At 39.7% G+C, this 16248-nt stretch overlaps 1 protein-coding gene across 2 annotated transcripts in view; it reads right to left on the bottom strand.

Moving 5' to 3' along the window:
- ATP1A1 (ATPase, Na+/K+ transporting, alpha 1 polypeptide) overlaps positions 1–14377 on the bottom strand; it is a 21274-nt gene extending 6897 nt beyond the window's left edge. The window contains exons 1-16 of one of the 2 annotated variants that reach the window (XM_008583541.1): positions 14236–14377; positions 13529–13588; positions 11328–11531; positions 10562–10675; positions 10088–10222; positions 9722–9839; positions 8998–9266; positions 8276–8474; positions 7932–8041; positions 5722–5856; positions 5007–5199; positions 3552–3727; positions 2235–2371; positions 1238–1388; positions 473–641; positions 175–329 (exon numbers count right to left, since the gene is read on the bottom strand). In XM_008583541.1, coding sequence (XP_008581763.1) covers positions 175–329; positions 473–641; positions 1238–1388; positions 2235–2371; positions 3552–3727; positions 5007–5199; positions 5722–5856; positions 7932–8041; positions 8276–8474; positions 8998–9266; positions 9722–9839; positions 10088–10222; positions 10562–10675; positions 11328–11531; positions 13529–13588; positions 14236–14265 — 2355 coding nt within the window. In that variant the 5' untranslated portion in view covers positions 14266–14377. The remainder of the gene's footprint in view (positions 1–174; positions 330–472; positions 642–1237; positions 1389–2234; positions 2372–3551; positions 3728–5006; positions 5200–5721; positions 5857–7931; positions 8042–8275; positions 8475–8997; positions 9267–9721; positions 9840–10087; positions 10223–10561; positions 10676–11327; positions 11532–13528; positions 13589–14235) is intronic. The other variant, XM_008583540.1, reaches the window with a different exon arrangement.
- Between the last annotated feature and the right edge of the window lie 1871 nt (positions 14378–16248).

Below are 16248 nucleotides of genomic sequence, written 5' to 3'. Positions count from 1 at the left end.
TTGCCAGACACGAAAAAAGACAAAAAGGAAAAAAAAAAAAAAAAAAGAATTTCTTTTCCTAATGTTGGCCTCGTGGATCCCAGGGACATAGTTGTGAGCGCTCATGCCAGAAAATGAGGACATGGCCCACACCTTGCCACTATCTGATGTGTGGATGTTGTGATATTCACTTACCATGTCAGTGCCCAAGTCAATGCAGAGGATGGTGACGGTGCCCAGTGGTAGTGGAATGTTTGCAATAATAAATATCAGGAAAGGGGTGATCTCTGGAATGTTACTGGTTAGGGTATAAGCAATGGATTTCTTCAAGTTATCAAAGATCAGACGACCTATGAAAGCAAGATTTTTTTACTGTGTAGCTTAAAGAGACAAGCATAGAAACTGAACATATCTAATAAGTATATAGAAACCAGTACTGATCAGCAGTATGTGGATAAATTTTTGGTAACCACCTTAACTCTAGCATTCTCACCTTCTTCTACTCCAGTCACAATTGAGGCAAAGTTGTCATCCAAAAGAATCATGTCAGCAGCTTGCTTAGACACATCTGAGCCAGCAATCCCCATGGCAACCCCAATGTCTGCTTTCTTCAAAGCTGGAGAGTCATTTACACCGTCACCAGTTACAGCCACAATAGCACCCTACCCAGAAAAAGAAGGGAGATGGGCTCCTAGAAATCATTTTTCCTAGGGATGTAAATAAGTAAGATGCATGCCTCTACTGGGCACTCATTACGGACACTGCTCCTCTCCCACTGAGACGGTACCATCTCTCAGCCAAGTACCCACACAGGCCCTCTCAAATAACAGAATTGAGAAGTGACAACAGATTCTTGTACCCTAACAAAGACTACTCAAAGTAATGACTTTGAGTGGCACTCTGGAAGGTCCCATTCTTGTAGGTGTACCCCTTAGTCTTTTCAAGGTAGGGAGCAAAAGTCTCCTGGCCTTTCACACCTCCACTGTAGATTTTAGGGCCCCACACTGCTATTCCAGACAACTCTACAAGGCTTCAAGCCCCAGGCCACAGTGGACACCTGTACAATAAAGTGCTTTTGTTACCACACTGTTAACAAGTCATCCTTCTCTCTATGCCTGGGAGCCTTCTCCTGGCATATATACACTGAGTCTGACAAAGCTCGGTATATGTTCCAATCGCTACTGCTTTGTTTTCTCAAGAGCTCCAATCATTCAGGTCAACAGTGCCTGAAGCAGCCTGACCCTCGTGGCATGCTAACCTGTCTCTGGCAGCCTTCCACAATAATAAGTTTCTGCTGAGGAGAGGTCCTGGCAAACACAATCTCAGTGTGATGCTTCAAAATTTCATCTAGCCGCTCAGGGGTCATGTCCTTCAGATCACTGCCATGTACTACGCAGGCCTTGGCATCTCTAGAATGAGGACCAAAAAAAAAAACAAACAAACAAAACGTTATCCAAAAACGTTATCCATTACTTCACCAGCATGATGTCCATAACCTTGAGCGGATGTTGTGAATTATGCAGGACACTTTATAAACAAAACAAAGGAATTTTCTCCACCACGTAAAAACTATCATCTCTGTAATATTTTACAGATTACAGAGTGCTGTCACATATATTATCTCATCCGAGGTTCACAACCACCTATGTGGCATGACTGTCTGTCATCTTCCTTTCCCTGTCTACATAAGACACACTAGGATAGTATGTCTCAGTTTTATAAAGTGACAGAGCTGATGAAAGACCAAACCTTCCCCTAACTACAAAGTAGGGTGAGGAGGCCCTAACTCTTAACAAAACTAATTTAATGCCAATTTTTTTTTCCTTTTTGGCCTGTCCCTTCCTCATTTTGTTAGTGTGGACCTGGAAACTGACAAGGCCCTAGGTGCTAGGCAGTATAGTTAAGTGGTTAACAGCAGGAAATAAGAAACTAGACTGCTGAATTTATCACATGACTTCGCCAGTTCTGAGGCACTTTGAACCTCTCTAAGCCTCAGCTTCCCTGCTCTGCAAAACGGGAATTATATCTACCTTAATAGGTCATAATACCAAGCATTTAGAACAGTAAGCATCATCTAAGTGTTGTTTATTATGACTTCCTCTTACTTAAAACCCTCTCTAGGAACGACAAGGTTGCTTTCTGGCAGTGCAGGCACATTCCTTACTCCGAGCAAGCCTAGAAGAAAACCATTTAGAGACTAAACTACCACTATTTGCAAATTTACGGAGGACTGTGATTTGAGCTTCCTACCTTACCTGGAGTTCACCTGGCTGACTGGGATGTTGAGGCGGGCAGCAATGTCTTCTACGGTCTCGTTGCCTTCTGAGATGATGCCCACACCTTTGGCAATGGCTTTGGCTGTGATTGGATGGTCTCCTGTGACCATGATGACCTATAATAAGAAACAGGACAATTTAATTTATTGAATGCAGCTGCTAAGCAAATGACCTTTAACAGTCTTTTATTTCAGTAGGCGAGAGTAAATATTAAGGATGATTGAGCTTGGAATATCAAAAGGAAAACAATGCAAATACAAAACTGATAAATAACAGATAATCTGAAATATAAACACATGTACTCACAGAAAGGAAACAAAGCCAACTCCTGGATTTTATCTTGGTACATGCTCACATAGCACACACAGTATCTATTTTTCCTTTTACACAGTTACATAAAAATACTCAAATTTACTAATGCCAGCAAAAAACGATAAAGACCTGATACTGGTAGGATTGTAAACATGCCACATATTGCTGGTTAGCATTCTCAAACTGACCCAATTTGGAGGGAAGGTAACATGTAACAAGAATTTTACTACTGTTTTTGATCCAATTATTATAGTTAGAAGAATCTATTTTAAAAGAAATAGTCAAAGTCATGAGGAAATAATTTCTACAAAGTTTTTCAGGGCAGTATTACTCATTAGAATAAAAAAATGAAAACAAATCAAATACCTGGCAATGTGGGATGGGGGGTCAGGAATATTAGTATAGCTGAATAATAACATTCAGCTACTTAAAAAAAGAGATACACAGAGTATACCAAACATTCATTAAAAAAAGTTAACTGAAAACACAGAAAACATACCATTCACTGCATAAGGTATATTAATTTAGAATAATGCAAGTATTTTGCAATTTAAAACTTTAAATAAGTCTTTTGCTCATTTTACTTTGCTTACATTTCTTTAAAGTGTTTTTTTTTTTTTCCTTTAATCTCTCATTTGCCGTTTACACCAACATTTTTTTTTTTTTGTCCTTTTTGAGACCGGCCGCACCACGCTCAGCCAGCGAGCGCTGTGAGCGCACCGGTCTTCCCTATATAGTATCCGAACCCGCGGCGGGAGCGCTGCTGCACTCCCAGCGCCTCACTCTCCCGAGTGCGCCACGGGCTCGGCCCTATACCAACATTTTAATATTATTTGGTATTTTTTGATTGCAACTAAGCTTTGGAGGTGAGAATACTCTAAGTGAGAAAAACAGCTGGTCATGTGGACCTCCAGGGGCAACATTCACTAAGTAGGGTGTCCCAAGGCACTAAGAGATGAAGCCAAGGCGGTGTCTGAGTACTACCTTAATTCCAGCACTTCGACATTTGCCCACAGCATCAGGAACAGCAGCCCGTGGGGGGTCAATCATGGAGATGAGGCCAATAAAGCAGAGATTATCGACAGGGAAATTCACATCATCAGTGTCAAACTGGAACCCTTCAGGAAACTGTTCATCTGGCAGAAAAAGGTGGCAGAAACCTGCAAGGAGGGCAGGGAGCCTATGAGGATTTTCAGTACCATCAGCAGCAGGATAATAGCAGCCTGTTGTCCATCAAGTCTACCTTCTACTGGATGTTTAGTTTGGAATACTTTTTAAAAGTTCTATAACAGCATGAAGGTTTTGTTTAACATTTATGAGTTATATAGAATTCATTACCAAGCCTCAAAGGAATAGGAATTGTTTGATGTGGAGAAGACCGAATTTTGAGCACCAGAATATCAGGGTTCTAGACCTGCCTACTGACAGTAAGTTATTTAGATTTGGCAAATCAATCATGTGATTATCTGTCTCAGTTACCTTCTCTGAAAAGAAAAAAGAAAAAAGACAAAAAAAAATCTTTGAGGCCACATCTCTGCTCACTTGTTCACTTAACAAAAATATATTACTAAACATCAACACAGGGCATCATGCTAGCTACTTTGAGGATAAATGCAGATCAGACATGTTTTGCCCAAGGGGATTTATCATCTAGTTTTATAGTTAACAGAAAAATCAAGATATTCAAGACATGTCTTTCAATGTTGTATGAAGGTTACAGTGGTCTTTAAAGTGGTTTTTTGAGTCCATGTGGACTCAAAGAAGAGAGACTGCTTCTAGTTTGGGGTGATGGAGGTAGGGAAGCAAAAAACACTTAAGGAAAGAGAGTGATCTTTCAGTTGGAGAACCGCAGAATAGAGGCACCACGAGTTAGATAGGAGGGAAAGGGTATGAACCTGAATATGGGACCAGGCAATCGGTTCTAAGTTATCCAAGTTAAGGAGAATAAGAAATATATAATAATGAATTTATACCTATCAACCTACACGTTTTATAAATGCCACTTTCCCAAATCCATTGAACAATGGGTAAAATGAATGTCTAAACTTCAGTAGCTGTCAGTGTATTCTAGATGCATTAAGAATTAATTTTAATTGAATTAAGCTTCTAGATCATGGCCATAGCAATAAAGATTAGATAATAAAGCTACCCTTCTTCCATATTTTTAAACAAACAAAACTGACCAGCTTGAGACCAAAGGTCTAAGTAAGAGTCAGAAACAAACCATCAGGACTTTGTTTCCCACAGCCCAATACACTGAACATTTCTCCAGCATTTACTGTTTTCAAGGAATAGGGGGGGGTAAATAACGAAGTAGAAAGATCGCCCCAGAAAGACTCAGGGGAAGATCAACATGACATAGAGATCACTTATAACTCTGAGACTAGATAACTTGATAGAGACATGCCCTGGCACTTTGTTACCAGGTTAACTGTGTACCTAGTACTCGCTCTCCGAGGCCGCCCAGCTCCAGGTAGGCATTCTGAAAGGCATCCTTCAGCTCCTCATCCAGGGGCTGCTCCTTGCCATGGACAAGTATAGAGCTGCAACGGTCCAGGATCCTTTCTGGAGCGCCCTTCATCACCAGCAGGTGTCGGGGCTCAGATGTGTTGGGGTTCTTATGAATGGACAACTGTGAAGAATTATTCAGGTGTAAACAGTGGATGGCTGGACATTACAGTCCATGGAGGAAAAAGCTTCACCTACTATTTAGTATGTTACCAAAGACCCTAAGATCCTTTCTTTCTGAACTCTGAACTATCTCATACTTTGTAACATATTTTGAATACTACAGAAAAAAATGAGCACTGTGAAGTATTATTCATAGATTCCTGACACATGTTCACATAAAAACTGTCCTGAAGAAAATTGGAAATAAAGGGACTGGCATGCACCTGTGCATGTACACCCTAGCCCCTATCCCAAACCACAAGCAAGCATTCAAAAGGGCCCAAACAATATTTTGAAAGAGGCTTCATTTATCCTGCTGATACTCAATTAAAGCAGGACTTTCCATACGTAGTCAAGGTTAGAATTTAGAGTTAAAGCTTGTAAAACTCCAAAAGGGACAATATTTCTTCTTCTATCTTATGATCCTTCCCTCTTTGTTTCCCAGCCTGCCCCCCACCCCATGGCTACCCCCAGCCCTTCAGACCTGGTACTTGTTGGTGGAGTTGAAAGGTATCTCAACGATTTTGGTGTATCTGTCTCTCATCTCCTTCACAGAACCGCAGCACAGCTCGATGCATTTTAAGAGTGCTGACTCGGATGCGTCTCCTGCAACTGCCCGCTGTGAACAGAGACATCTGTTACTTCCCTGAAAAAGTTTCACTGAGGCCTCACTGAAAAGGAAAAATAACTCAGAATGTATTCCAATCTTGGGGGAGGGAGAGGAGAGGCAGGAGAGGAAGCAGCGCTGTTGGAGTGACAGCAGTCCCTTTAGCCCAGGTAGCTGCTGTTCACAGCGCTTCACACTCAAACACCAACCTCCGTCCCCACCCATCCCACATCAGCTTCTAGTAAAAGAAGGGTGTGTGAAGGTGTCACTCACTCTAGGAGAAGCAGAACACACCCTTCTAACCTACTTTTGCCTATTTTTATCTTCCCCAACCTATTGAAAAGTCTCAAAGCCAATGATATTCCCAACTACGTATTTTTGGTCATGAATCGGAAAATAACAAGTGAGAAAGTAAACATTTAAAGCACCCTTTGTTGCCTTAGAATCTAATAGAAAATGTCTTAGGGTCTCCGAATTGGGAGCAGTGTCTATTTCAAAGACAAAGTAGAGGACTTTACATTCTAAACATAATTCAAGTATGCAAAACTATATGGGCCGAAAGGTTGTGAACTGAAAGCTATATCACATGAGCTCCAACAGCAATGTAATCCAGCAAACAATTTAGTTTGAAGCCTACACTTCAGGTAACACATACTCATATTTTTTGTATTATTCTTATATGGTGACACACCTGTTTTGACATACTAAAAACATCTGCAGTTGCAAACAACTTTTAAATGGGTAACCATTTTTAGAATGCTGACGTGCAAGGCTGCATATGCAGATGAGCAAATTAATGCTCACAAGTATAGTAGCCCTAAATAATAAGAAAGACGGCTAGGTTTGGTAAGAAACACTAAATAAGTGGGGAAACCAGTTTTCATTAAAGCAGAATAGGGCTGCTGCCTTTTTTCTTTTCTTCCTTTCTTTCTTTCTTTCTTTTTTTTTTTTTTGTGACAATGCCATCCACACGGCCCAGCTCCTGAAATACCCAGAATACATATCCCTGCTACCTTTATGGGTGTTTTAAGTCAGGAAAGATTTGGTACTTCTGAGTCCCAATGCTCTAAGCCTAGAAAATTTCCACTTTGAGGTAAGGAAAAACATAAAGCAGGCATCTCAAGTTTTATCCTTGAGATAAACAGCAAATCAAGATCAATTTAATGTCAAAAAAATCCACCACCACCCCCTTTTTTTTGTTACCTGGCTGGTACAAGGATCAAACACAGGACCTTGGTGTTGTCAGTACCATGCTCTAACCAACTGAGCTAACTGGCCGAAGAAAATCTCCTTTAAAGAATGAATGAACTGTATCTTCATAAAAGAAGCCATTTCAGTTACATCTAAGCCATATTCTCTTTGGCAACTCAGTTTATATCCAGAGATACCACAGAGAACATGCTGAGTCCGGATAGCCTCACACAGCTTTCTCCTCCACAGGACTCTGTGCAACTCATGGTCCTTCTGAGATTGCATCTTCACTAGGGCAACACATTAAAATCACACTTATTTCAAACTGCATGAGACCTCCATGAAGCTGAGCTTATTTTTGCCTTGAGCTTATTTTTCGCATATTAGTAAACACACTAAGAACAAATAAGATAAGAGAAACAGCTCAGCTATTTTAAGAAAATAAATAGCTTAAGGGATTTATTGTAATTCACTATATCCTAATATGCAAATACGATTATAGAGTCTCTAAAGTAGCCCTCACTGTACACTAGGTTAGGTGTTATCACATAAACTTAGAATAGGAAAAGTGGATTAAATAGGTTTTCACCAGTAATGATCATCTCCCCCTCTTCCCTCCATCCACTGCTGGTCAGATTTTTACTATATCTTCCCTTTTTTCCACCCTGTGTAGATCATGGAATACTGTAAGTATGTGAGGATCTACAGGCAACACAATGTCAGGTACATATAGCAAAGTGTCACACAGACCATTCCAGGTGTTCTACAGTGAACGGTTATTTTACAGACCACAATGATAATGTGCTATTTTAAAAGAACACTTAGATAGCAATTCTTGTGTGGTATCTACACAACCCCAAAGGCAACTAACAGCTAACAGCAACTCCTGAACATACCTTAAGAATAGGTACGTTTTCCTGGTTAGCCTGAAACACTGCCCTATTACAAAGACCTGCAACTCTGGACAGAGCGAGCCAAGTGGTTGAAGTCTTATCGAACGAGACACCTGACGGAGACAAGAAAACACAACAGGAAAATAATGCATTTCCTTTGAGTGCTATGTTCTCTGTTCTGTTAAAGTTCCACAAAAATATGCAACAAGATAGCTCATTTCCCAATTAATGAAATTAATTAGGTTTTAGATATTTTTCAATTATGTAGGGCAAATTAACTTTTCTATTGACATGCAAAAAAGATCCTAAAAAAAAAAAAAGTAAGTGAGAGGCACTCCTGGTCTTACCACTCTGATTCTCTGTTGTATCAGCTTCATGGATTTGATTGTCAAACCACATGTGGGCCACTGTCATCCGGTTCTGAGTCAGAGTTCCAGTTTTATCGGAGCAGATGGTGGATGTGGACCCTAAGGTCTCCACAGCTTCTAAGTTCTTCACTAAGCAGTTTTTCCTTGCCATGCGTTTGGCAGTAAGCGTCAGACATACCTAAAGTGTTAGGAACAAGATTACTTCAGTCAACCAAATTGGAATCCTATACAAACTCCTGTTACACCCTAATATGGAAGAAATTTGAGAATTAAAATTGGAAAATTAAATCTCTCCAACCTGCGTCTGAAGAAATAATAATAATGGAAACATGTATATGGGCTTTCCATTCTACCCCCCAAAAACCAAAATATTAAGGAAAATAGTAATAGCCAGGATCTACTAAATTCTGTTCTCCCTTCTTACCCCCAAGTTCTTCTCTTTTCTCTACTACACTGTTTTGGATCATGTGACAATTTAAGAATAATATATATGCTTTTGGGTTACTATCCTGTACAAATACATGCTGAGTTTTTCTCACCTGTGAAAGCTTACCATGTGATGTGGCTCTGAAGAAAGACTATATATAAACATGAGGAATAAAACATAAGTTGGCAACCCCTTAGAAGAGGGTAGTGAGTGAGTCAGGTCAGTGCAAGCTGATCTGAGTGAGGATGACCGTCACCTTCCCCAAGCCTCTTACCGTGACAGTGGCCAGCAAACCTTCTGGCACATTAGCTACAATGATACCGATGAGGAAGATGACAGCCTCAAGCCAGGTGTACCCGAGGATCAGAGAAAGGATGAAGAAAGTCACACCCAGGAACACAGCTACACCCGTGATGATGTGGATAAAATGTTCAATTTCTGCAGCAATGGGGGTCTGGCCCCCTTCTAGCCCTGAAGCAAGTGTGGCAATTCTTCCCATCACAGTGCGGTCCCCAGTGTATACAACAATGCCACGTGCGGTTCCTTAAAAAAAAGGGGGAATTGTACCAAATTGTACCCAAGTGGAAATAAGCCACAGAATCTGCATGATTAATTACATAGCATGGTTAAAAAAGAGACAAAGAGACATACACTTTTTTTTTAAAGGGCCAGCTCTTTTGTTGCACATGCTGTATGTTTAAACCACAGAGACTTTGCAAAGAGATTCCTATTTATTAGTAGAACAGCAGCTCCAATATCCATGCTAGACTGGTGCTGCCAAAAGAAGAAGGTCGGTGGAAGTAGAGGGAAAACGAAAAACAGCCACAAGGCTTCCTGGGTTTTCCTCCCAACAAGTGAACCACCTCTGCTCTATGTTTAATGGAAGTTGTTACAAACGGAGCCAATAAAACAAGAAGAGAAATCATGCCCACCATTTTTGTTTTGTTAACTCCGAAGATAAATACCATGCCACACTCAATAGTCTTAAAATGGTCTACCTTCAACACAATTGGTTGAAAAAAAGGCAATGTTCCTTGTCTCCAGTGGGTTTTCATTTGTGAAATCCGGAGACCTGGTCTGGGGTTCTGATTCACCAGTGAGTGAGGAGTTATCTACCTGTGAATGAGAAAAACAAGAAGTGTCATATGAATATACTGGTCTCATCATGGGCTACCATACCCCTCAACCTGGCCAACAGCAGAGCTGGCTATGAGAGGTTGTGTTAAAAAATCTACCTTGCTGGGCCGGCCTGGTGGCGCACTAGAGAGTGCGCCGCTTGGGAGCGCGGTGCGGGCGCAACACCAAGGGTTGCGATCCCATTACCGGTCAGTAAAAAAGACAAAAAGGAAAAAAAAAAAATCTACCTTGCAGCCATTTGCAGATATGATTCTGAGGTCGGCAGGGATTCGGTCTCCTCCTTTTACTTCTACCAGATCCCCAACTACAACATCCTCCGCATTTATGCTCATTTTCTCACCATTTCGAATCACAAGGGCTTGCTTTGGAAGGAGAAACAGTTTACACTGTTAAATCAGGTAAACAGATACCGACAAAGAGAGGGTAGTGTCCCAAACAAGAAATCAAATTACAAATGATCTATAATCCTAATTATCTGAATATATAACAAAGATATTCCCTTAGATATTGTGCTTGCTTTTAGAGTTTATGTTCAGAAGGAAGGCTGTTGCTTCCTGGGGTAGAAGAAAAATAGGTCTGGTTCAGAATGGATGAGAAAGGCATTCATCTCTGGTGGAGTCACTTAATACTTAACTTCACACTAATTCACATTATGGGGACTGTCAAGGAACCTCATTGGGGAAGGACAAAGCACTAGGTACCTGAGGGACCATGTTTTTGAAGGATTCCATGATCTTTGAACTTTTAGCTTCTTGATAGTAGGAGAAACAACCAGTTATGATGACAACAGCTGACAGCACCACACCAAGATATAGCTGGAAGGGAACAGACAAGTCAGGACCAATGGCTCTTAGTCAAGAATTGGGAACATTCAGTTAATTTCTGACTAGACAAAAAGCAGATATTTGCTAGAGATTAAGACGTCAGAAATATACAACTCATGTCTTCATATTTAATTTTCTAGGGACCATGTCCACAAGAGTCAGAAATGGAGTCAGTCATAGACACTTGGTCACTAACCTTGACAGACTTTTGGAAATGTTCTAGATTAATCAGTTTCTCCTGGTTTATTAAAACAGACTTTTCCCAAACAACTTGTGTCTTTTGAAGAATGGCTACCAACCATTTCTAAACAGATGTAATGTGCCAACATTAAAAGCTGTGCTCTGCCATCTAATGAGTGGCAGCCAGGCCTGGGCCAGGACCTGAGCAGAGCTACCTGTGACCAGCAGCAACGTGCGGGGTGGACATCCAACTTGTACAAGCATCCAGAGTGGCACATGGAGAGAGAAACTTGAGACGAAGAAGGAAGAGTAGATGGGCCTTGAAGGCAACAGCTGCTTACACTATTTCCTAGTGTTTAATACCATCAAGCAACTTGTGGTAATTCAAAGTAAGCAGGATGCAAAGATGAAGAGGACACCTCACATGTCCCTACTAATCCACACGCAGAATTACAGAACTCACATTATCGTTTTGAGGTTCCTCTTCCGTGGCAGCTACAATGCTGTAAGCCAAGAAACAAAGAATCGCTCCAATCCACAGTAACATGGAGAACCCTCCAAACAGCTGCCGACAGAATTTGACCCACTCAGGAGTAGTAGGAGGGGGAGTAAGGGCATTGGGACCGTCTCGGGCCAGGATCTCAGCAGCTCGAGCAGATGTTAAGCCCTGAGAAGTGGAGGAATATAAATAAGACAAACTGTACTAATGCTTACAAGCTAATACGAGGGTACTTCAAAAAGTTCATGGAAAAATGGAATTAAAACATAAATCTTTCCATAAACTTTTTGAAGTACCCTCATATACTTATCTGATAGCTGGAATGCTGTAATGAAGGATTTAGAGAGGAAACAAAATTTCCCAAGCTCAAGAGCATGGTAAAAACTATGAATAATTCTGATTGTGATCCCCCACATGGTTAAGGCAAACAATAAGCCCAAGTTTCCTGAGGGATCCATAACACCCAGATTAACACTCTTTTAAAATGCATCCATGGACAAATGTAAATCCAGCTTGGTTTCTTCTAAGTTTTAGATCAAGGGATTCACACCAAATTGCATTTTTACCAAAAGGATATTTATCTTAACTAACTGGTTCAGTTTTGCAAATTAAGAGCTTTGAGTTTTCTGTGTATCGATTCTGTCAGGGAGGAAAAAAAACCCTCCACAAACATCAAAGGAGAAAAAAACTTCTGTAGGACTCCAGCCTCTTATTGGGTTAACAGCCAAGTTTTGGTATAGAACTTTAGACTTTGGATGGTAATTAAGACACTTAACTGGCAGGGAAGGGCTAATATACATGTATGTTTTAGCTAACTCCCACCAGGAAACCTGTGAATTGAAAAGTATTCACTGGAAAAGTCTGCTGTACTGAAGCCCTGCTATTTCCTAATGGGCCTTAAAACCAAGACTCATTGACTGCAGAGTTAGATACATGGCTTCCATTAAGAGGGGAAAATATGACTAATTTTGTACTATTAAAATACCAAGTCAAGAAAAAGATGTAAAACATTTTTGTCTAAAGTACCTGTTTATATATATTTTGTGTTCATGTTATTTTTAATATTGAAATTAACTAGGGAATGTGGGGAAAGCAGAAAAGAAAATGAAGCAGACAGAAAAAAAGAAGGAATTAGTTAAGACCCTTCTCCCCCTCAAGTTCATGATGGATTATCCCTTGGTAGAATAATAAAAACAATTACCAAGCATTTGAGCACTATCTACATGTTAGGCACTGAATTCAGTGCTTTAAATTTATTAAATTGTCTAATTCTCATGGCAATCCTCTTTAGGTATTATTAACCACATTTTACAAGTAAGGAAATAGACCCTCAGCATTTAAGTAACTGATTTAGGTCACAGGGAGCACACTTCATAAGACTCTAATAAAAGCTTAAGTGAGGTAAGACATATGAAGCACTTAGAGAATGCCTGGCACACAGCAGAGGAACTGTGAGCATGTTCTGAGCAGAGCCAAGGCCTCTCTCAGAGCTCAGGTGCCCAAGACAGCACGTCTTCTCAGAGCCTCTTGATGCCTTACTGAAAACAATGACTGCATATTAGTTTGGCATTCAAGTTATTCCCCAGACTTTTTAGTGACTGTCTAGAACTAAAAATCTCTACTGCTCTGCCCAGACTATTTACTTTAATAATGTTTGTAGCCAATTTAATATCAAAATCGTGTAGATAACAAATATATACAACACATTTTATTGAAAGGTTTCTTTGAATTTTGTACAAAACAAGTTTCAAATAAATGACAGAATAACCAGGTTTCTGGTACACTGCAATAAACTAACTGGGAAAAATGCAAAATTTGAATTGCTGAAGATTCAACTAGCTAAAATATCCAACTCAATTTAACAAATGTAGAAAAATAAAGCTAAGATTTGTAATCACCATGGTTTTGGAGCCAATTGCAAATCCTGGTGCTCCCACTTATTGAGTCTCACCTATACTATGAAATAGGAAAAGTAGTATCTACTTTCAAAAAGTTCCAGGGAAAACAAAATGCTAGCATATAAAAGTCTAAGCCGTCATAAAGTAGGTACAAAGATGGTGGCTATCATTATTTTCCTCCTAGAGCTCCCAAGGTTAGACCTGTGACACAGGGGAAAATGAAAGGGAAAACTTAGGATTCTGTACAGGTTTCAAATCAGAACATACTCGGTTTAAGTCTGTTCCATATTTACGATGAAGTTCATCAAGGCTAAGTTTATGGTCATCCTAAGGGAAAACAGAAACAAAGAAAAGAATTCAATACTGCAGCATAAAAAAGGATAAAAAAGCATCAACATTACTCATTACTATTGCTAGGCTCACAGAGAGAGTTTTTCTTCAGTGCAGAAGCTGGTATAACACTTTTCACCACTGCCTAAGGGCTTAGCAACCATGTAGCTATCTACTGAGAGTTCATCATTGGAGGATGGCCAAAGCTGAGTGATGAAGGTCTGGTACTGGCTGCCACGACACTTCAGAGAAACCCAGCAGCTCTTAGAAATCTAATAAAACCTCATCTGCCTTCTCGGATGACTAGGTAGATTCTAGACAGGTTAAGTCTGGAGAGGCCAGAAGTTCCCACTGTTTGACATTATCTAGAGAAAAACAAGGACCCATGACATCAACCACAGTTCCTTCTGTGGACCTTTGATTATACCAGACTGAATAACTTTTCTAACCTTCTAAAAGCTTTTAAAATGAAAATTTTCAATACTGACATCTACAACTGGGTAAGATCTGTACAACTGCTACGATCTTTTAAAATAAAGCAATTCTCTGACTGAGGGAACCAGGGATGGGAGAAGTGTACACTCAAAAATATAAAATACAATTAATTTTTAAGAACAAAAAGCAACCTTCCTCCTAGCACTTACCATAGAAACTTCTTTCTTCAGTTCATCCATGTCCCTCTCTTTCTTGGCCTTTTTGCCCTTTTTATCGCCATGTTCAGAAATGGCTGCGGGTTCATATTTATCACGTCCAACCTACGGGAGAATGTGGGAAAGGTGTGGTTGTGAATTATGAGGAACATCTCGAAACTAAAGATTCTGGAGCAGGGGATTTTGGTAGTTTTTAGGATAGCCATTCATGGAAATTTATAAGTTTGTACTAGACAAAGCAATCTACTATTACACTGCCATCATTAGCTCACGACATGCCATCTCCACCCAAGGACATTAAGACCAGTCGGAAACTCATGGAAGGCCTCAGAATGGCCCTGCCAGAGCCACATCCATTTGGGGTGAATGGAAACAGTTGTGCTTTCAAAGTTCTTAATTCTACAGCTTTCCATCTTCTGTACCAAAAGAATGAAACTATTTATTTTTTTATTTTTATTTTTTGGCAGCTAGCTGGTAAGGGGATCCGAACCCTTGACATTCGTGTCATAACCTGAGCTCTAACCAAGAATGAAACTATCTTTACACAGCTAGAATACAGTATAGTACTTATGAGTTTGCATCTTGAATCAGACAGGCCTCAATTAAAATCATGGGCTTTACCACTCACTAGCTGCGTATCCTTGGGCAAGTCACTAACTCTTAAGTTTCACAATTTCCTCTTCTACAGCATAAAGTTAAGAATAGTGTCAACCTCATTTAGTGTTTTTGAGAGGATTACATGATATAATACCCTTAAATGCTAGATACTTTTATATTACATTTAACCTCTTTGCTTTGCATTACGTATCCAATTTAAATATCTTTAGTGCTCATATAAGAATAATGACCTTTTTATCTTCTTGTATTTGGAAAGTCAGCCTAACAGTCGTCCTTAAATTGGAGACAAAAAAAAAAGAAGGGTCCCCACCCTATTCTGTAACCTGAAAATAAAACCCCCAAAATGAAAGTCGTTGGAAATGTTTTGACATAAGCAGGATGCAGAAAAAGCGTGTACACTGTCACATAATTCACAGGATCCACCTACGCCTCTCAAAAACTTGAACAATTTTTAGAGAAAATTTTGATTCTATAGTTTAAAATTAGATTGTTCCACTCTCCTACCCCGTTTAAGATGTTTGAGTTTATCTACACAAAGCCTGAGCTTGGTGCTGCAGAGCTCAGTCCATGGAGAAGAGCCCCTCATTCCAGACTCTCTCCACCCCCTCCCCAGACTGCCTCCCACAACTACAACTTATGAAAGGCAAACAAGTTGATATTTAGCAATTTTCTTAAAACGGATGATATGTAGTGCTATTACTATTATTTTGTGGCTCTCCCTTACTTATTTCTAGCTTTTAGAAGTACATTACCAACTAGTAAAGCAGTAATTAAAAAGAGAAAATAAAAAAGTATATGCGTTTCAGTCATAACTAACACAGTTGCAAATAAACTACAATATTTTCACTTGAATATGAAAATACCCTCTCTCAAGACTCCGAAGAGAAATCCTGCTCCAACTTAGTTGATATTGCCTACATGTAGAGACATTTATACTATTTATATTGTTCAACTTCTGTGGTCACGTTTGCAGTATTACTTGACAAATAACTTCTTCAAGCAGAGTGGGGTTCTTTAGTTTCTATCTTATCTGTTAAGAATGAAGCAGGTCTAAAGATAGTCAGCATTCTTGACATTCTCTCCATTGTGGAACAAGCACATTTGCACATGCCTCTTTGAATATAACTCTTGGTGCCAAAGCTAAAATGAAAAAAAATTATGCACACTACAAGCAAACAGACAAATGAAACAAAAGGAAAAGAAAGGGCTTCTACCAAAGAGAAACCAGTCTAAGGTAGTATTTCCTTCATACACTTAATGGGAAGACGCAACACCGAAAAATCATTTTAAAGACAGTGACCAGGGATCTCTAAATGATTTATATGGCCAGTTTGTATTGATTTTTAAAATACAGTTCATGAATTCTCTTTAAAAAGTTGAGTATCATTA

Source organism: Galeopterus variegatus, unplaced genomic scaffold (genome assembly GCF_000696425.1).
Source record: "Galeopterus variegatus unplaced genomic scaffold, G_variegatus-3.0.2 Scaffold2960, whole genome shotgun sequence".
In the NCBI taxonomy this organism is placed as follows: domain Eukaryota; kingdom Metazoa; phylum Chordata; class Mammalia; order Dermoptera; family Cynocephalidae; genus Galeopterus; species Galeopterus variegatus.
The sequence above is the reverse complement of the archived record's forward strand: the minus strand, read 5'-3'. Positions and strand labels throughout refer to the sequence as shown.